We start from the raw sequence: 21,129 nt of genomic DNA, 5'->3' as shown, positions 1-21,129 counted from the left end.
ACCTACCTTTTTTTCATCATTATCATCAACCACTTCATATGAAGTCAACTACCTCTACAACAGAAATGTAACGGACAAAAGCAGTTCCTCTTTACTTTGATTTGTTCAGGTAGGAAAGATGGCTTATGCAACCTCTTAAAAGGCTGCTTATAGGATTTGTTGTCTTATCAGGTAAACATGTAAACAGGACCTGGCATTGTTCTAAGCTGTAAACAGGCACACTTAATCTCCAAAACAGCCCTGTGAGGTAGGTCCTACTACCCCATCTTACAGATGAGGAGGCTGAGCACAGCGAGGTTCACTAAGTCCCACAGCTGGCTAGTGGTGGAGAAGACATGAACTTCAACACTTTGGGCCAGGCGTGGTGGCTCATGCCTGTAATCCCAGCACTTTGGGAGGCCGAGGCAGGCAGATCACGAGGTCAGGAGATGGAGAACATTCTGGCCAACACGATGAAATCCCATCTCTACTTAAAAAAAAAAAAAAAATTAGCCGGGCGTGATGGTAGGTGCCTGTAGTCCCAGCTACTCAGGAGGCTGAGGCGGGAGAATGGCGTGAACCCAGGAGGCGGAGCTTGCAGTGAGCCGACATTGCGCCACTGCACTCCAGCCTGGGCAACAGAGCAAGACTCTGTCTCAAAAAAAAAACACAAAACAAAGAACTTCAACACTTTGGTTCTCACGACCAGTGCCTTATGCCTGTCATTCAGGACTCAAAGTCACAAGAACTTTGAGTGCTACCACAGGACTAGGTAGCACTTTAAATGTGTCACCAATGATCCTCATTATTGCCAAATACACACATCATAATGCATAGGGCTGTGTAATATAAAACAGTAAAGTGAGAAATATTCAAGGATTCAGAAAATTTGGATTCTAACTTTACTTTTTAATAATCATGTGTTTAGGTGATGAATCACATTTATTGATTTGCGTATGTTGAACCAACCTTGCCTCCTAGGAATAAAGCCTACTTAACTGTGGTGGATTAGCTTTTGATGGGCTGCTAAATTTGGTTTGCTAGCATTTTTGTTGAAGATTTTTGCAACTATGTTCATCAGGGATACTGGACGTTTTCTTTTTTTGTTGTGTCTCTGCCAGGTTTTGGTATCAGAATGATACTAGCCTCACAGAATGAGTTAGGGAGCAGTCCTTCTTCCTCTATTTTTTGGGAGAGTTTCAGTAGGATTGGAAGCAGCTCTTCACACATCTGGTAGAATTTGGCTATGAATCTATCGGGGCTTTTTCATAAACCACATGATCATCTGAATAGATGCAAAAAAAAAAAAGGCTTTTGATAAAATTCTTTCATGTTAAAAACTCTCAACAAATTAGGCATCAAAGGTACATACCTCAAAATAATAAAAGCTGTCTATGACAAACCCATAGCCAACATCATACAGAATGGGCAAAAGCTGGAAGCTTTCCCCTTGAGAAAAGGAACAAGACAAGGATACCCACTCTCCCCACTCCTATTCAATATAGTATTGGAAGTCTAGCCAGAGCAATCAGACAAGATAAAGAAATAAAAGGCATCCAAACAGGAAGAGAGGAAGTCAAACTATCTCTCTTCACAGACAGTAAGATACTATACCTAGAAAAGATCTAATCAACTTCAGCAAAGTTTCAGGATACAAAATCAATGTACAAAAAGCAGTAGCATTTCCATACACAAATAACATCCACGCTGACAGCAAATCAAGAAAGCAATCCCATTCACAATAGCCACAAAAAGGCCAGGCACAGTGGCTCACACCTGTAATCCCAGCACTTTGAGAAAGGCTGAGGCAGGTGGATCACTTGAGGTCAGGAGTTCGAGACCAGCCTGGGATACATAGTGAAACCCCATCTCTACTAAAAATACAAAAATTAGTCAGATGTGGTGGCAGGCGCCTATAATCCCAGCTACTCGGGAGGCTGAGGCAGGAAAATTGCTTGAACCTGGGAGGCATAGGTTGTAGTGAGTTGAGATCATGCCACTGCATGCTAGCCTGGGTGACAGAATGAGACTCCCATCTAAAAAAAAAAAAAAAAAAAAAAAGTAGCCACAAAAAAGAATAAAACACCGAGGAATACAGCTAACCAGGGAAGTAAAAGATCTCTATGAGCATTACAAAACACTGCTGAAAAAAATCAGAGACAACAAAACAAATGGAAAAACATTCCTTGTTCATGAATAGGAAGAATAAATATTGTTAAAATGGCCATATTGCCCAAAGCAATTTACAAATTCAATGTTATTTCTATCAAACTACCAATGAAATTCTTCACAGAATTAGAAAAAAAATTCTAAAATTCATTTGGAACCAAAAAGAGCCCAAGTAGCCAAAGCAATCCTAAGCCAAAGAAACAAAGCTGGAAGCATCATATTACCTAACTTCAAACTATACTTCAAGGCTACAGTAACCAAACAGCATGGTAGTGCTACAGAAACAGACACATAGACCAATGGAACGGGTTAGAGAACCCAGAAATAAAGCCACACACCTATGACTATCTGATCTTTGACAAAAACAAGCAATGGGGAAAGGACTCACTATTCCATAAATGGTGCTGGGATAATTGGCTAGCCATATACAGAAGATTGACACTGGACCCCTTCCTTACACCACACACAAAAATCAACTCAAGATGAACTGAAGACTTAAATGTAAAACCTAAAACTATAAAAACCCTACAAGAAAACATAGGAAATACTATCTGGACATTGGCCTGTGCAAAGACTTCATGAGGAGGACTACAAAAGCAACTGTGAGAAAAACAAAATTTGACCAGTGGGGCCTAATTAAAAGAAAGAGGTTCTCCACAGCAAACTAAATTATCAACAGAGTAAACAGACAACTGACAGAATGCAAGGAAATATTTGCAAACTATGCATCTGACAAAGGCCTAATATCCAGAATCTATAAGGAATGTAAGCTAGTCAACAAGCAAAAAACAAACAACCCCATTTTAAAAATGGGCAAAGGACACGAACAGACACTTCTCAAAAGAAGACATACATGCAGCCAATAAGCATATGAAAAAAAATGCTCAACGTCACTAATCATTAGGGAAATGTAAATCAAAACCACATGAAATACCATCTCACACTAATCAGAATGGCCATTAATATTAAAAAGCCAAAAAATAACACAAGCTGGCAAGGTTGCAGAGAAAAGGAATACTTATGGCTGGTGGGAATGTAAATTAGTTCAGCCACGGTGGAAAGAGATTTTTCAAAGAACATAAAATAAAACTACCATTCAACTCAGGAATTTCATTATTGGGTATATACCCAAAGGAATATAAATTGTTCTGCCATAAAGACACATGCACACATATGTTCATCACAGCAGTATTCACAATAGCAAAGACATGGAATCAACCTAGATGCCCATCAGCAGTAGACTGGATACAGAAAATGTGGTATGGATACACCATGGAATACTACACAACCATAAAAAAGAATGAGAACATGGACTTCGCAGCAACATGGAGCTGGAGGCCATTAGCCTAACCCAATTAATGCAGAAACAGAAAATGAAAAACCACAAGTTCTCACTTATAAGTGGGAGCTAAACAGAGTGTACACATGGACACAAATAAGGGAACAATAGACACTGGGGTCTATTTGAGAGTGGAGGGTGGGAGGAGAGCAAGGATCCAAAAACTACCTATCAGGTACTATGCTTCTTACCTAGGTGACAAAATAATCTATCCATCAAACCCCTGTGACATGCAATCTACCCCTGTAACAAACCTGCACATGTACCCCTTGACCTAAAACAAAAGTTGAAAAGAAAAAAAAAAAAATCATGTGACCTTGGTCAAATCAGGTAACTTCTCTGAGGCTAAGTTTTCTCTGTTGTAAATGGGAATATTTGCTTTAACAAATAACAGGATCATTGAGAAGATTAAATTATATGTGTGACATGCTTTATTAATCATAAAAGGTCTTAAAATCGTAAGCAATTAGTATTATCATTTCCCCTGTGTAAGAATCTCATAGTACAGTTAAAATACTCTGTTGATAAAAGAAACATACTATTAAAAAAACGCATTTACACCAATTGTGGGGTAAAAAATAGAGTCAACTGAGCTTTAACTAATATGACAAAAACAACTGACATTTTAAACTACTGTTTTTCTTTTTTATGTGCTAAACTGATCTAGTGCAAAGCCCAACTAATAAACATTTAGAGCCGTTCCCTGACTACAACCAATGATTAAAAAGCAGCAGCTCCGAGATTGGGATAAGCACTGCCTGCTCTCTGCGAGTCCGCTGGCCTAGCTTTCTGGTTCTGACTGTCTGGTAGTAGAGTCACCTTTGGGGTCTCCCACCCAGCCCCCAGCACACCCTCTCACACACTGCCACCTTCAAGGTGAGACTAATCAGGTTTCTGTGACATAGTAAAATCCTTTCACAGACTGAGATAATTAAACCCAAGGTTAAGATATTTGCTAAGACTGGGCCGGGTGCAGTGGCTCATGCCTGTAATCCCAGCACTTTAGGAGGCTGAGGTGGGTGGATCACCTGAGGTCAGGAATTTGAGATCAGCCTGGGCAACATGATGAAACCCTCTGTCTACTAAAAATGCAAAAATTAGCCGGGCATGGTGGCGCACGCCTGTATTCCCAGCTACTGGGGAGGCTGAGGCAGGAGAATCACTCGAACCCAGGAAGTAGAGGTTGCAGTGATCTGAGATTGTGCCACTGCACTCCAGCCTGGGCGACAGAGTGAAACTTGGTTGCAAAAAAGAAATAAAAAACAGTATTTGGTAAGACTGGGGAAAACTATGGTATCCAAGCAAGACTATTAAAATGTACAACTCTATGTCAAAACACCTTTTTTCTCAAAATAACTTTAAAACCAAGTGGATCAGCCTTAAATATTAAAGGATTTTTAAAAAGCAAGTCTATCTATAGGTTGCGTTAGGGATTCAAAATGTGTTGACCAACAGTATATGAATTCATATAACAATAAAAATGATAACAATTGAAGAATGAAATGATTACAGTTCCCATTAGAGAAAATACAAGGGAATCTTGGAAGGAAAAGATTTGATCATTGGGATTAGTACCTGAGACTGCTTGACCTCTTTCTTTGTATCTTCAGAAGCCAAACCAAAAGCTGGAAAAAAAAAAAGAAACATTTTTACATTAGAGTTAGCAATTCAGGTTAATTCTTATATCCAACAGTTTTGCTTATAATAAAAAAAGATACTTTAACAAGACATATTTTGCTCATTTTTAAGCAGCTGCATTGCTGCAAACTTGTTATTACTGGCTTTCTTCATCTCAGACCTAAAATTATTCATCAACACGAAGCCAACACGCTTCGGCTACCAAGCAAAAGAAATAGTACATCAGACAAATTCAAAGCTGTGTATGCCATTTGTGTCTATAGACATAAACCATAAAAGAGATGTGTACAAAATACTACTTCTTAGAAACCTTAAGTGTGGTGCCTTCTTAAGCAAAGGGGAATTCCTGAGAATCCAGGAGGAAGAAGTACAAATTCTCACCCTCAAAATCACTCCCAGAGCCTGGCAGGCAACAGAGCTAAATTTAGAGCAAGTTTTTTCCTAAGGGCTGCAAGGTTAGAAGTGTGATGCAGATACTGCTACCAGCAAGCACAGAACCTACTAAACCCTAACAGAACCCTACTAAAGCAATGGGGCTGGGAGAGTGAGGGAAATTAAAATCACTCTCCATTTAGAATGAATGAATGTTTCGAGTCAGAGCCATAATAGGCAAAGATATCCCTAGAGCCACATTTAGGCTCTGCATTAAAAATAATAACAACAACATGACAGTAACACTCTGAAAATATAAAGCAAAATGACAAGCCAAACAGGAAGCTTAACAGAACAAAAAATAGTACCCTTCATTTTACAGCACATTTCTCCTCAACAGCTAAGAGGAAAGCACTGCAGAGTTCACTTTCTCCAATTAGCACTCACAGGAGTAAAAGGCAGTGCCATAGGGCAATGATGTACTAAAAGAGTGGGAGAAGTGACACCATGGAACAATAATGTACAAGGAGTGTCAGCAGAGGGGCTCCTTGGTGGCAGAGGGGACCCTACTCAGAAGCAGGAGACCACTTCACCCATTTGGATCCCTTCTAATTCCTCCCCATCCCCACCCCCAGACATCCATTGCCTCAAATATTGCATTAACATTTGCTCAAAAGAAAGAATCTAAAACATCTTCACACTAAGAAGCAAATGACGAACATGGTTTCATCATTTCCATTTCCAGAATGACATTTCAAAAGGCAGGGTGAAACTGAAATCTAAGCCATATGAACCTCTATGTGAACAATTTAGGTAACAGTAGACATTATACAAGGCCTCCCTGAGACCATCTCACATAAAATAATAAATCCCCAATTCCACACCCTCCTTATCCACCTCAGTCTGCTTTACTCTTCTCCAGAGCACTTATCACCAACTGACCTATATATTTATTTATTACTTATCTTACGTCAGTTGATTATAAGCTCCACAAGGGCAGGAATACAGTTATACTGGGTTTGGGTGGGGGTGGGGGTGGGTTTGTTTTGTGTTTTTTGAGACAGGGTCTCACTCTGTTGCCCAGGCTAGACTGCAATGGCACAATCTCAGCTCACTGCAACCTTCATTCCTGGGCTCAAGTGATCCTCCCACCTCAGCCTCCCGAGTAGCTGGGACTACAGGCATGTGCCACCATGCCCAGCTAATTTTTGTGTTTTTTGTGGAGACAAGGTTTCAACATGTTACTCAGGCTGGCCTCAAATTCCTGGGCTCAAGCAATCCGCCCACCTCGGCACCCCAAAGTGCTAGGATTACAGGCCTGGGCTACTACCCCACCAGGAATACAGTTTTATCTACTGTTTGCCACCACACCAAAAGCACAGCTAGCACACAGAAGGAACTCAATAAATATGTACTTAATAAATGAATGAGTGAAAGTCTTCACTCTGGAGGACCCTAGGGTCACATCACATAAGGACTGCCCGCTCCCTATACTAGGCAGCGCCAACCCAGTAGAACAAAGAAGCTTAGTGCCTCTCACCTTTATTTTCAACAGGATCTAATGCATTTTCTCACTTTACACACACACACACACACACATGAAAAACAAAGCCCAATCATCACTTCAAGTTCTAAGAAGAAAGGAGAGATTTAATTGCAAAGCCATTTAAATTCTGCTTCTGGGTACTTAACTTTTTGGTTTTATTTTATTTACTTCTAAGCTAATATGCACATTTAAAACCCTGCAGAAGATATCAAAAACAGAATTACTTAAGGAATATCATGCAGGGAGGTTGCAACATGTTAACACATCTTAGCACCACAGAATTCCAGAAAATAGAATATTCTGAGAACTTGCAAGATACAAAAACTGTGATCAAACTAATTCATGACTTTGATTCAAAAATCCATCTCCCGCTGAGCGTGGTGACTCACATCTGTGTAATCCCAGCACTTTGGGAGGCCAAGGCAGGAGGATCCCTTGAACCCAGGAGCTTGAAACCAGCCTGGGCAACATAGGGAGGCCTTATCTCTACAAAAAATAAAAAAATTAGCCAGACATGTGGCTGAGCATAGTGGCCCATGTCTGTAATCCCAGCACTTTGGGAGGCTGAGGCGGGGGGATCATGACGTCAGGAGTTTGAGACCAGCTTGGCCAACATAGTGAAACCCCATCTCTACTAAAAATACAAAAATTCACCAGGCATGGTGGCAGGTGCCTGTAGCCCCAGCTACTAAGGAGGCTGAGGCAGGAGAATCACTGGAACCTGGGAGACGGGGGTTGCAGTGAGCAGAGATCACACCATCACACTCCAGCCTGGGCGACAGAGCAAGACGCCGTCTTAAAAAAAAAAACAACAACCAGTTATACTAGAGCACGCCTGTCATCCCAGCTACTTAGGAAGACAAGGCGGGAGGATCCTTTGAGCCCAGGAGTGAGCTATAATCATGCCACTGTACTCCAGCCTGGACAAGAGTGAGACCCTGTCTAAAAAAAACCCATCTCCCCCTCCCCAATTAATTCCTAATTCCAAACAAGGACAGTCAAATATCTCTGGGGTTAGAATTTCTTCTTTTATCAAATAAAATAACTTTCTTAATGTAACAGGTCCAGTAGCATCATCTAATAACACATGTTTACTTTTACTTCACTTTTTTGCAAGGCCAGACTGAGCTATATGACCACGAAGTGCATGTGAACACAAAAGTCCCTAGCCCTTAGAATGTAGAATATAGTGCAGGGAAGGTATCTTTATTTGGTACTGGTTCTTAAAATTACTAATGTATCACCTTTTGTAAGTAAGCAGCTAATATTATTTGATGATGTAACTTTAAAGTAGGAATTACATACAGGAAAGATATTGCCAATACGTCAAATAAATTCCACAAATTCTGCTTGTTGTAATCGACACACCATTCCTTTAGCCAGACAAAGCTTAACTGAGCTAAGTTAAACTAGATTCTAGCTCTGTCCAAAAATATAGACCTAGAGTTAAAATATCCATTTAAAAAAAAAAAAACCCAAACCAAAAAAGCCTGTCATTTCTCATCACTCTGTCGTGAAATCTAAAATTCCTTTTTCCCATGATAGACACAAATTATAATATTTAAAACAATGACATAAAAAATGCATCAGAGTTACTTTCCGTTGTAGGAACAAATCATAAAACAAGATAATCCTTAAAAAAAATGCCAGTTGTTTTTTGTTTTGTTTTGTTTTGAGACAGGTCTCATTCTGTTGCTCAGACTGGAGTGCAGTGGCACTATCTCAGCTCATTGCAACCTCCACCTCCATTCAAGCGATTCTCTCCTACCTTAGCCTCCTGGGTAGCTGGGATTACAGGCGCGTGCCCTACGCCCAGTTAATTTTTGTATTTTTAGTAGAGCTGGGGTTTTGCCATGTTGGCCAGGCTGGTCTCAAACTTCTGACCTCAGGTGATCCGCCCACCTCGGCCTCCCAAAGTGCTGAGATTACAGGCGTGAGCCACCATGCCCAGCTGCCAACTGGTTTTATCTTTACATTTCTATAATCTAAATAAATCAAAAGAAATCATCAAAGAACCAAATGTGGCCGGACGTGGTGGCACATGCCTGTAATTCTAGCACTGTGAGAGGCTGAGGCAGGTGGATTACTTGAGGTCAAAAGTACAAGACCATCCTGGGCAAGATGGTGGGACCCCATCTCTCCAAAAAAAAAAGAAAAAAATTAAAGCTTAGCCAGGCTTGCTAGTGCACGCCTGTAGTCCCAGCTACTTGGGAGGCTGAAGTGGGAGGACTCCATGTATCCAAAAGCTCAAGGCGGCAGTAAACTATGGTCATGCCACTTCACTCCAGCCTGGGTGACAGAGAGAGACCCTGCCTCTTAACAAAATATAAATAAATAAAAATTAAAAGGAACCAAATGTACTGTGAAGGCACAGAATATGCTATACCACTAATAAATCCAATCTTAAAATAACTAACCATTTACAGAATTCTTACCCATAAAAATCCTGGTTTCATGGAAATGAAAGAGAAATGGTGCAAAGAGATGAGCAAAGTGAGAAAAATTAGCAAGGGAGGTAGGAAATTGCCTGTCACCTTCAACAATGCTAACAAGAGTGCATACTGCAATTTGAGTCTGGGCTAGTGAGTGACAAAGAAAAGGAGGAGCGAGGGAAAGATTTCTCCATCCTGCCCCCAACCAAAGGGGCACACAGGAGTGGCTACCTGAGGCTCAGTGTTAGCTGTTTGCTTTCATATTAATTTCCAGATTCAGTAGGGAAAATATTGTTGAAAATTTGGCCTTAGTGCTTTAATGTGCAGTTGGAGAAATATTCCAGGGTAAATCATGCTTTATATGCCAAACTGCTGTTTAAAAGTAATTTCCCCTTTTCTATTTTCAACGTGAATTCTGGTAAATTGCAACAGGGAACTATATTTAAAGTGCAAATCAGGGCAGGCAATAGAAATCGGACCTTTTTCATGATAACTTTAAATAACTCAAGCCAACAAATGTGTTAGCACGCCTAGATGGAGAGATAAATCAAGATTTTACAACTAACCTGGGACTAAGATTTATAGGCCAGCCTAAGCCCCCGAGTGTAAGAAAACTGGCGAGTAATTAATTGCAACGCATTTAAGCAGCACTAATCAACTCTCTTTCCTTGTCCCTGTGAGGGAGCAAGGGACCCCCATTCCCATGCAGGAAAGATGATTGTGCCTTCTACCTCCTCACCTGATTTTGTTCCAATTCTCTTAATTCGTTTTCCCAAACTTTCCCAGGAACATCTCTCATAGAAACCAAATGAAATACTAAAAACAAGAAAACCACTAAGCTGCCAAATAACTCCACCTCAGAGGGCGCTGTCAGGAACCAATGAGACAATGCCTACAGCCTTTGGCATCAGCTCAGAATATATAAAAAAGCTCAGCCAACAGCTGTGGCCATGCTGGTGACCACAGTGATAATGACTGGCAGTCTGGGAAGTGTCTAGGTGGTTGCCTGCCCTGCACAAAAGCCAGGAGGACACAAAACCCGGTACCTGTGGCTCTGCCACCCAGGCCAAAGCTCACAGAGAGCTGTCTTGGAAGCACACATGGCTCAGGTACCCCCTCCAGGCTACGCAGGCTGCCACTTCTTTTCTAACACGCTGGGGGAGGAAGCCTTCGGGGCTTCACTTTCTTTCCTGTGACCTACTTACAAAGCATGTCACCCAGCCGGCTCCAGCCTCCAGCAGCTGCCTCTCTGTGGAGCTTTCCAGGATTAATTCCAGGTCCTCCAGGGGGCCTTAAGCTCCAGGATGCATGGCGCATAGCCAACTTACTTGTTTCCAAGTACCCACTTTGAAGATAATCCATGGCAGCAGAGGGACAGAAACAAACACCCCTGCAGCCCAGCGACAGGGGTAAAGTCTGCCTTTTCTCCACCCTACTGGGACAAATCCACTGTCCCCTGTCCCCACAGCAGCAGACAAGCTGGGTAGCAGCTCCATTTACCATGGGACACCACCTCCAACCATGGGACAGAAGGCCCCGCCACTCCATACTTTTTTTAAAGGGCATCGGGTTTTAGTCTCTCCCTCCTGGGTTTTATACAGGGCAGGCCAAGGGCAGGGTCAACACACATGGTGGCAGAAATACCTCAGAAGAGGGAGTGACCCAGGCAGGGTCCCTTGATGGGAGAGGATGACCTGGTCAGGCAGGGACCCCTGTGAGGAGGGGGTGACCCAGGCAGGGACCCCTGTGAGAAGGGGGTGACCCGGGCAGGGACCCCTGTGGGGAGGGGTGGCTGGGGCTAGAAATGAGGCTGAAGGTACCAGGGGCCATATCATAAGAGCAGGTGGTACTGGCGAGTCAGGTTTTTCTGAGCCAGGAACAGCTGTTTGAGGTTTTAAGGAGGATATGCCATGTTGAGACCTGTGCCCAAGACAGCTTTCTGGAGTGTGTGGGATGGCTGTGGGAGGACAAGAAAGGACACAAACATGCCAGTGGGAAGGCCACTGGTGTCAAGCAAGGAGCGCTAAGGGCCTCAGTTAAGGTGGCAGTGAGCAGGGGAGGGGTGGGGCCACTAAAGAAGCCGAAGCTGTAGACTCTGAGACAGAGCACGGGGTGGGTGGTGACACGGGAGGGGAGGGCCTGGGGCTTCTGAGAATAAAGGAGGATAGCACGTGTGAGGGAAGGCAACTTGGTCCCCAGCGTCCTGAGGATACGTTTGAGTGCAGATACACAGGACAGCCAGGTGCAGGGGTGAGCCCAGCACAGGGGTGTGCGTGCGATAGCGGCTGCAGCACTAGAATCTTCACAGCGCACCAGAACGGAAGCCAAGGCTTGTGAGGCCAAGGACGGCTCAGGGGAACCCCAACATTTAAGGACAAAACTGCAAAGGAGACTAAAGCAATGGCCAGATGGGGAGGAGAAGCAGGAGAGAAGGCAGCTGTTTAACGAATCTGTTCAAAGAACTCTCTCCTTAAAGCTACATGGTACAACAGAAAGATGTGGCAGCAGAGGAGACCCGGGCCAGGGCCCTGCCTGAGAAGTCGTATAGCATAAGGTCAAAGTACAGAGTACAAAGACAAAGTACACTGAAACCTCCTAGGTTCAAATCCAGGCTCTGCCACTTAATAGTTAAGCCACCTCTCTGAGCCTGTTTCCCTCCCTGTAGAGGGAAAAAATGGAATAAGAATTAAGTGAGTTCATGTATGTTCAGGTTCAAAAAAGTACCTGGCCTATGGTAAAACCTATTGAGCCTTTTGCTCAAGTGCCAAACAGTAAACTCTTAGGAAAAGAGATCTGCTGCTGGGAAAGATGCCAGGACAATTCAGCCAGCGGAGAGAAGTAGTGAGGAAGGAGGCCAAGCCTCCTACCACAGTGAGGCAGCAAGTGTGCAGACACGACATTCCCCCATTGAGCCTACTATCGACTCAGATATGATCTAGCTCCATCTGAAACTCCTCTCCTGTTTTATCACAGAAGTCATGGGAAATACTGGAATATTAGCTTTTCTTCACTTGACAACAAAGTTTGAGGAGACCAACATATTCTATGGGCCAGAGAACAAATATATTTACAGGAAGGACAGTAGATGGTGGGAAAAAAAAGAGAAAAATAGAAAATAACTATATATATATGAGGGAAAAGATCATTTCCTACTTTGATTTGCATCTTGTTTAAAAACAATCACTCAGGATATGCAAACCAGAAAATTGCAACTCAAAACAGTTTTGGGGGGTGAGATTTAAAACCTCACCCTCACTAGCATGTTCCATAGCCTAAGTCATAGGAAGAGTCAGAAAAATCCCGGGTCACACAGCCTACTACAGAACACACCAAAGAGGAACACAGCAAATATTCAAACAAAAAAAAAAATTAGCACTTTACGTAATTCCTTTAAATTGCAAGTGTACTACTGAACAGTTAACTGTCAGCCTTAACTTATAAAAATTTATGATTAACTTTTGGGCATCTTATTAATTACAAGAAGTGGATTTTTAAAAGTACCCCTAGTGTGCAGATGGATGGATGGATGGATAGACAGACAGATAAGGTAAGCACTCCTGTCAGTACCACTCAATCCATGGTACACACAATCTCAGACGCTCTAAGCCTTTAGAAACTTATTTGCATATTGCCCAAAAACCTTTGCTTTAACAACTCACGGCTCTAACTTTTGATACTCAAGCTCCACGGACTATGGTTTCCTCAACAGCATTTAAAAATTTGCCAAATGATCCTGGAGCCTGAGACAGACTTCTCAGTTTTAGTTCTGGTGTTTCCAGTTCCTTTCCCAAGTACACAAAAGACCTGACTGAGTAGGCCTCAATGCCACACTTTGCTCTCTCCAGAACAACTCCTTACTTTTTTTAAGGCAAAACAACCATCGATCATCTTTTTTTTGTTTTGTTTTGTTTTTTGAGATGGAGTCTCGCACTGTCGCCCGGGCTGGAGTGCAGTGGCGTGATCGTGGCTCACTGCGACCTCCGATTCTCCCGCCTCAGTCTCCTGAGTACTGGGATCACAAGCACCCGCCACCACGCCTGGCTAATTATTTTTTTGTATTTTTAGTAGAGACAGGGTTTCACTATGTTGACCAGGCTGGTATTGAACCCCTGATCTCATGATCCGCCCACCTCGGCCTCCCAGAGTGCTGGGATTACATGTGTGAGCTACTGCACCCGGCCTCGATCATCTTTATATTCCACAGATGTTCACAGAAATCACCCAATAAGAGTCCTAGTTTATACCCGGGCCTATGGTGGCCCAGGCAGGGTTCTCACACCTGGCTTCACAGACAACTTACCTGGAGATCTCATTTCAGATCTTCTGAATCAGAAAATCTGGAGCTGGAACGCAAGAATCTGCATTTTAACAAATAGGGGCTTCTTTAAGACACTCAGATGATTCTCTGAAGTCTGACAGCCACTAAGATGCACAACTAGACAGGAACTCAAGGTAACTGAATGTGGCTATTTTCACAACAGGCTGTGGCCGTTTAACTTCCTTGACTTCATTCAGCTCATAAACGAAAAACAAGCTCCTCCATCTCCCCCCTCAAGGATCCAGAGAAGATAAATTCAACGTGATATGTAAAGAGCCTTGAGTTTCTTACGGGGAAGTAATGATGTAAACTAAAATATATCATCTTTTCAGCTACATAAAATATTCTTTTAGGAGAGAAAATAAGTCATATCCCTAGGAGGAAATGACACTGCTATACTTAAGATACGTTCACCTCTTATTTGACGACACTTATACTTGTTTTTGTTTTTATTTTTGTTTTGTCTAAACCCTCAGCTTCACAACATGTAGATATATGTAGATAAAGACTACTGTCCTCTCCAACTTCTACCAAATCTTGGTATATATACATTTTGAGTAAATGCTTAAATGAATTTATTCTGTTAATCAAGGCTCTCTTCCTTTAAAACACACACACACACACACACACACAAGAAAAACACACAATAAAACAATCAAGTGCAGTGGAACATGCCTGTAGTCCCAGCTGACTGGGAGACTGAGGCAGACAGATCACTTGAGGCCAGGAGTTCAGGTCCAGCCTGGGCCACATAGCCAGACCTGCCAACTTTTTTTTTTTTTTTTTTAGATAGAGTCTCACTCTGTCACCCAGGCACAGTGGTGCAATCTTTGCTCACTACAACCTCGGCCTCCTGGGTTCAAGCGATTCTCCTGCCTCAGCCTCCCGAGTAGCTGAGACTACAAACACACGTCACCACACCTGGCTAATTTTTTTGTATTTTTAGTAGAGACAGGGTTTCACCTTGTTGGCCAGGCTGGTCCTGAACTCCTGACCTCATATGATCTGCCTGCCTCAGCCTCCTAAAGTGCTGGGATTACAGGTTTGAGCCACCATGCCCAGACAGACACCCAACTCTTTAAAAAAAAAAAAAAAAAAAAAACCTACTCAAATTGCCACCTGATATAATGACCCCCCAAAATACCTTCCAGCCAGACCTGTCCTCTACAGACCCAAATATCTAACTGCTCACCTGACACGGTACCTGGTCATCTCACATGCATTTTGAACTCAGTTTGTCCAAAACTGAACTTATGCAGCTTCACCTCCCACTAAAATTAAAAGTCAAAGTACATTTCAAAAAATGGCGTAAGTACTTAATGCCACAGAACTATACACTTAGAATTCATTACACTTAATAAACCCTATGTTATGTACATTGAACTATATAAAACTGTTTCTGAAAACCTGGTCCTCCTCCTTCAGTGCCCAAGTTAGTAAACAGCACTACTACCCATGGTGGATGTGACGGAAATGTATGACTCATCCTTGCCCCCACCCTTTCTCTCAGCACACGAAACCCAATCAGTCCCAGAGTCTGAGAGATTCTTAACCATCTCTCACAACCTGTCTCCAGCAGCCTCCTCACAGTTCCCCACAGCCACGACAGCCCCCTCCAACTCCTGCTCCATGGGACATCCATCACGAAAAGGCAGCCATATCACATACTGCCCCATTACAGCCCTTCAAACACTTCCCCCTGCTCTGAGGACGACCCCAAAATACATCCCCCTGATCTGCAAGGCCCTGCCTAACCTGGCCCCTACTGATCTTGCCAGCCTTTCAGTCCTCTGTCCTCTCTCCACTTGGTTCTTTCACCACCAAGTTCTGCCCCCCACTTACCATAAGATCTCTGCTTCCCCTTCAGGTCTGAGCTCTAACGTCACATCTTCTAGGAAGCCTTCCTTGACCCTTACCCCACAGTTGCTCAACCTTGGCACTGTTGGCATTTTGGATCCAATAATTAATTGTTCGACGGTAGGGTGGAACTGTCCTGTGCCCCTGTAGGATGTTCAGCGGCATCCCTGACTCTAGATGTCAGTAGCACCCTCTGCCAAACCAGCCCCTGGGATAACCAAAAAGTATCCAGACAGCAACAAACGTTCCCTGAGGTGCAAGATGGCTCCCTGTTGAGATCCATCTCCCCAGTCCAGGCAAAAGCCATCTGTCTCCCTGTAACATGTTCTCACAGCATCCTGAACATCTCTTCCACAGCATTTAGCACAGACACAATTCGTTCTGCAGTCGTTACTGTTTAATATCACCTTGCCTTTTGGGGTGCAAGCTCCCCAAGGGTAGAGACAGACTAGATCTGTCTTGTTTCTGCAATATCACGATGCCTGACACACAGTAGGTACCCACATTACTCTGAATAAATGAGACACTTTGGGCAGTTTTTCCTTTTAACACGATTTTTAAATTGACATTCTTCGAGTAGTTCAAGTCAACACCTACATTAAATCAGGTTTCTTTGGGGGTTGCTTAGTGACTAGAACTTTGAAATCATGGTAGCAAGGGAGAACTTCCTCAATAGGTCTGATGAACCCTTGAAACTCACAACTTTTCCTTTACCATGGGAAAGATGAGATTAACCTATGGAGACTCCCAAATATTGTTCTTAAGAAGTAATCTGTGCAAAGCCAAAGATGGACCACACGGAGTGCTACAAGAGGAAAAACATAGAACATTTGCAACTTTTCTCTAAGTAATACCTTTATGCCTAAAAATTATGCTTGCTTGTTTGCTTCATAACAAGTCTAGTAAAACACACAAAAAAACCTGGCTCCAAGAGCCAATTATAAGGAAGTGCTCAAATACCGAGCCCACAATGTTTGTCCCCAAGGAAGTTACCACATCTCCTTTCAATTCACACTGCTATTTGAAACAGATGCTCTCCCTCCCTCCCACTAGCTTAGCTGTTGGCTACCGGCAAACTCCCCTGGGTCAAGTCCATGACCGGGGGGCCATGCCAATTCGGGGGTCCTGGATTACAAAGAATCCATCCAGAAGATTAAAATCTGTGCCAGTAATATCTGCATACTGCTTAAGAAACGAAGAGGTTTTAAGAATCAAAACACACAAAACAACCTGGAATTAGGTCTGACTCTTGGTGTCCTAAAATTTCTGACTCACTGCAATGAAAGGAATCTGGGCAAGACCTGGCTCAGAATGAAAAACCATCCCCAATTTTGGCAGGTGCTAAGAAATACAAAATTGGCTCACACAGAGAAGAGACAGGGTTGTGAAAAATAAAAGCTAATACCTATTATTTTATCAATATAATTGGTTCAAATAAGCTTCTTCTATAATTAGGATTAGGTTTGGCAATAGGATTGGGTTTGGTTGCATACAATCTCATGCAATACAAGTCTGCAAACAGGCCATGCAGAGTTGGCATGATGCTCCACATCCATCTGGCATCCAGGCTTCTCCTACCTTTCTCCTCTACCATCCTTATGCTGGCTTCCATCTTCAAGGTCACCTCATGGTCACAAGATGGCCACCATGGCTCCATCCATCAGATCCACTTAATAGGCAATGGGAAGGAGGATAACACAGAACAAAAAGGCATGCATCCCAGCTGAGTCGGCCACCTTGAATGAGCTTTACGAGGAGCCCCACCCAACAATCTCTAAAGATAGCTCTGTAGAGACTAGCTGCCCCCATATGCAAAGGCCACTGAGAGAAATGTTTCACATTGCTGCTGCCACCGCTGCCACCACCACCCCACCATCATTCCTCCACCCTTCCCCCCAACCCGGATTATATTAGTTTTGTTAGGAAAACAGGGGCCAAAGGGTTATTGCGCAGGCAGCTGGCAGTCTCTGCTACAATGGGGTCAGTATGTTAAAACTGCAAGAGATGGCAAAATGCTAGCATTCTATCCAGTCCATGCGTCCTGTTCATATGAGAAAACTGAAGCTCAAAACCACTAAAAGCCACACAGCTAACAAATGGTAACCTGGAGGCTTGAATCAATCTTCCCATTCTGAAACTGGCGCCAGACTTTAGAACCAAAGTTGCAGTGAACCGTGTCTGTATATGCATGTGGGTTTAAAAGAAATTTTCTATATTGACTTTTCTCTAAACACATAAACAAGTATGTTCTAGTTTGTGGGAAAACTATATAGTCAGGCCCATTTTATATGGGAATATTTAAGGTATTTATAAACTATCAAGATTGTTCACATGCCTCAAAACGGCTGTCACATTGTCTGTTTCAGCAAGATTCCAAGAACATCATAAGTGGGGACATCTTTATACGTGTCAGTGCCCTTCCCCTAAATCGAAGCAGAGCTCCATAAAAGGTATTCATGAGTCACTTCAGAACTCGAAGAATACAGCCTCCCGTCTGTGCCAACCCATGAAAGCCAGTTCACAAAGCCCAAATGTCTCACAGGGACCTTTTAATGCATTTTATGTCTTATTTATTGTGCTTATCTGACAACTTCACAAGGCTAACAGACATCTCTAAAAATGTGTTGACATTTTAATGCATTCTGAATGTCCTTCAGTGTATTATCAAATTTGGACAGTGCAAATATTCCCCCACGGGTAGTAAAAAATACACAGCAATACAAATGTGCATTTCAGCCCATATGTTGTATATATTATATACAAATATTATACCCCCAGTACAGCATTATAAAGTGCAGTGCTATAAATAGAATGCCAATTTCAGCTACCACCCACCCATTTGGTTAGTTGCAAAACATCCAGGCAACAAGCCAACTGATGCAGCCAGGAGTCACCCAGTCGCTTTCCCAAACCTCCAACCTCCCTTTCTCCCAGGGCTGCCACCCAGCAATGCCTTTCTTCCACTGAAGCCGATTCCAGCCAAATTCAGTTGCCCCCCAAGACCAACTACAGCCTTCTCTGCCCAAGTGCCCTAATATTTTTAATTACACTGCTGGCTAATTAATCATGCATGTAAACAATTACCAACTAATCTTGCTCTTTTCCCGTACTTATTGAGCGCCTATAGAAATGCCAGAAGTACACAGAAGCAGCAAATTAATCCTTATTCGAAAACCTTAAATACAAATAAAAACGGGCTTTAAAGGCTCCGGTGGGCTAACAAGAGCAGTGCGCAAAAACGCTACGTCTTTTCCTAAACTGCACCATTCTGCCATTTGTAAAAAATCTGAAATTACTGCCTTTTCACAGGCTGGAAACATCAGCAAGTCTGGGTTAGAGGACAACAACTCTGCAACAGTCTGAAAAGAAAATAATTTTTCGCTCAAGATTTCAAACTTGAACAAATCTTATCATAAAAGTCAATTACAAGGCTGCTTTTTTTGGTTTTTTTTTTAAACTTTTATCACATCGTTTTACGATAAAGGAGGGAAATGCCCTTGCGAGGAGAATGGAAATAAAAAAGGATGGACATTACAGCAGCAGGAGACCGGGCAAGCACTGCTCGCAGACGTGTCCCCTGATGTTCCCAGCGGAGACCCGAGACAGGAGCAAGCCTCCCCACGGCGTCCTCCCCGCCGCGCCCGCTCCCGCGGAGGCCCAGCGGGCGCCCCTGTCCTCCTCCGGGTCGGAATCCGGGAACGGCTGGCGCGGAGCTGGCCGCTTACCCTCAGGGGCCAGGGCACGTCCTGAACGACCTGCGGAGAGGTGCGCGGACACCGGGACCGCTGTCCCCCCTCCGGGGGTCGAGCAGGAGAAGCGAGACCTCGGGGGCCGCCTCGCCGGCTCCCGTCCAGCCTCCCGCCCGGCGCGGGGCGCGCAGGACGGCGGAGCGCGGGCGGAAGGCAAGGGGGCGGGACCGCCGCCGCCGCTCGCGCTCTTTCAAAGTTTCTTCGGTGGCACAGTTCCTGCGCGCTTCCTGTGGGGGCGGCCGCTGCGCCCTCGCCGCCCCGCCGCCCGCCTGCTCGGGGCGGAGGAGGCATGGAGACGCCAGTCTCGGGCCGGGGCGGCTGTGGGGACCCAGGACCGAAAGGGGCCGAGCGGGCACGCGTTGGGTCCCGGGGCCGAGTCCCACCTGGGCGCCGCGAGAGGGCGCTGCTGACGGCGCGGCACGGCGGGGACCGGACGGCGGGACGCGCGCCGGCGGGGCAGGGCTGGGCCGCCCGGCGCCTTCCTCCCCGCGCTGACCGGGGCACGGGCGACTGTGCCCGCGTACCCCACGCCTCGCCTTTGAGCGCCTGGCCGCCGGCTACTTACCCAGGGAGCAGGTGAGGAGCGCCAGCAGCGCCGGCGGCGCGAGCAGCCACCAGCAGGCGGGCGGCCGCATCCCGGCGGCGGAGGCTGCGCGCCCTACCTGGGCGCGGGGACTGGAGACGCGCGGGGAGCGGAGCTGCGCCGCTGCCGCTGCCGCCGCCGCCGCCGCCCTGCCGCCGCGGCTGACCCTTCTCCGCCGGCTCCCCTCCTCCCTCCTTCAGCTCCGCCGCGCCATCGCCGGCCGCGCCCTCTGGCGGCCGGGAGCGGGAGCGACCCTGTGCGGGCTTCCAGCGTCCGCCCGGCTCGCTGCAGCGGCGGGTGTCCGGCCCGACGGGCTACGGTGGAGGTGGCCTCAGCTTTGCCCGCACGGCTCCCGCCTTCGAGGCGTCTGACCTCTGCCCGTTCCGGCCACCAGCCTCCACCCCTCCTCGCCCTTCCTCCTCTGCGTCCCTCCTGACCTAGGCCCCGTGCCCTCCCTTTATGCCCTCCCACCTTACCGCGTCACCCCCATCAGTAGTTACACCTGTAAAGTGGAGGTGAGCAGTAATCACTTTTCCTCCCTGCTAATGTATTATCTGCTGTGAAAAATAAAATGTAATCAATGGTTCAACTCTTAATATTGTTGGCACCAATGCTCTACTTTGATGAAGGTGTTTTTAATCAGCTCAACTAATTTACTTAATATCCCCTTTAAATGGATTTTGGCCAATAGCCTAGGTCTGGGATTTGGCTTTTAAACAAGTTTGTGTAAATGTAATTTTCTATAAATGTAATTTTAAGTGTTCACCATAATGGAAGAGAGTGGGTGTAATTTTATTCAAAATATAAAAATTAATTAAACTGGAATACAGAGAAGTGGGGCGATGTGGGAGTGCCTCCTGTTCCCGCAGGACTGCCAAGGGCCTCCCTCCCCAGCCCGGTAGAGTGGTGGCCCTGATAGGGGACTAGCCCTGTTGCGTTGTGTGGTGCACTGAAGGGGAAAACAATTACAAGTAGGAACTAGAGACTCCTTCAGTGGTTCTGAACTCCCTCGTGCCTCCCTCAAGCCTTGACTCACTTCTATTTCCAAGGAAGTGCACAGGGCCAAGTGCTTTTCCCGGCCCTAGTTTAGCTCATGACCTCTCGAAGGCAGTATCTGTTTTCCTTCATATTTAGTCACTTGTTGGAT

At 44.8% G+C, this 21,129-nt stretch overlaps 1 protein-coding gene across 6 annotated transcripts in view; it reads right to left on the bottom strand.

Annotated features, from left to right (window-relative positions):
- Nucleotides 1–20,362, bottom strand: part of B3GLCT (beta 3-glucosyltransferase) — a 121,379-nt gene extending 101,017 nt beyond the window's left edge. The window contains exons 1-2 of one of the 6 annotated variants that reach the window (XR_002518279.1): nt 17,229–17,491; nt 5,063–5,112 (exon numbers count right to left, since the gene is read on the bottom strand). Coding sequence is in view for 5 of the 6 variants with exons in the window: in XM_017951082.3 (XP_017806571.1) it covers nt 5,063–5,112; nt 17,229–17,307 (129 nt within the window). In the remaining variant the exon portion in view is untranslated. Of the gene's footprint in view, nt 1–5,062; nt 5,113–13,775; nt 14,449–17,228; nt 17,492–19,964 lie in introns of those variants that run through there. The other 5 variants (XM_003913734.4, XM_017951082.3, XM_017951081.3 and 2 more) reach the window with 5 other exon arrangements.
- Nucleotides 20,363–21,129: the final 767 nt, after the last annotated feature.

This window comes from Papio anubis, chromosome 15 (assembly GCF_008728515.1).
Source record: "Papio anubis isolate 15944 chromosome 15, Panubis1.0, whole genome shotgun sequence".
NCBI classification, from domain to species: Eukaryota; Metazoa; Chordata; class Mammalia; order Primates; family Cercopithecidae; genus Papio; species Papio anubis.
The sequence above is the reverse complement of the archived record's forward strand: the minus strand, read 5'-3'. Positions and strand labels throughout refer to the sequence as shown.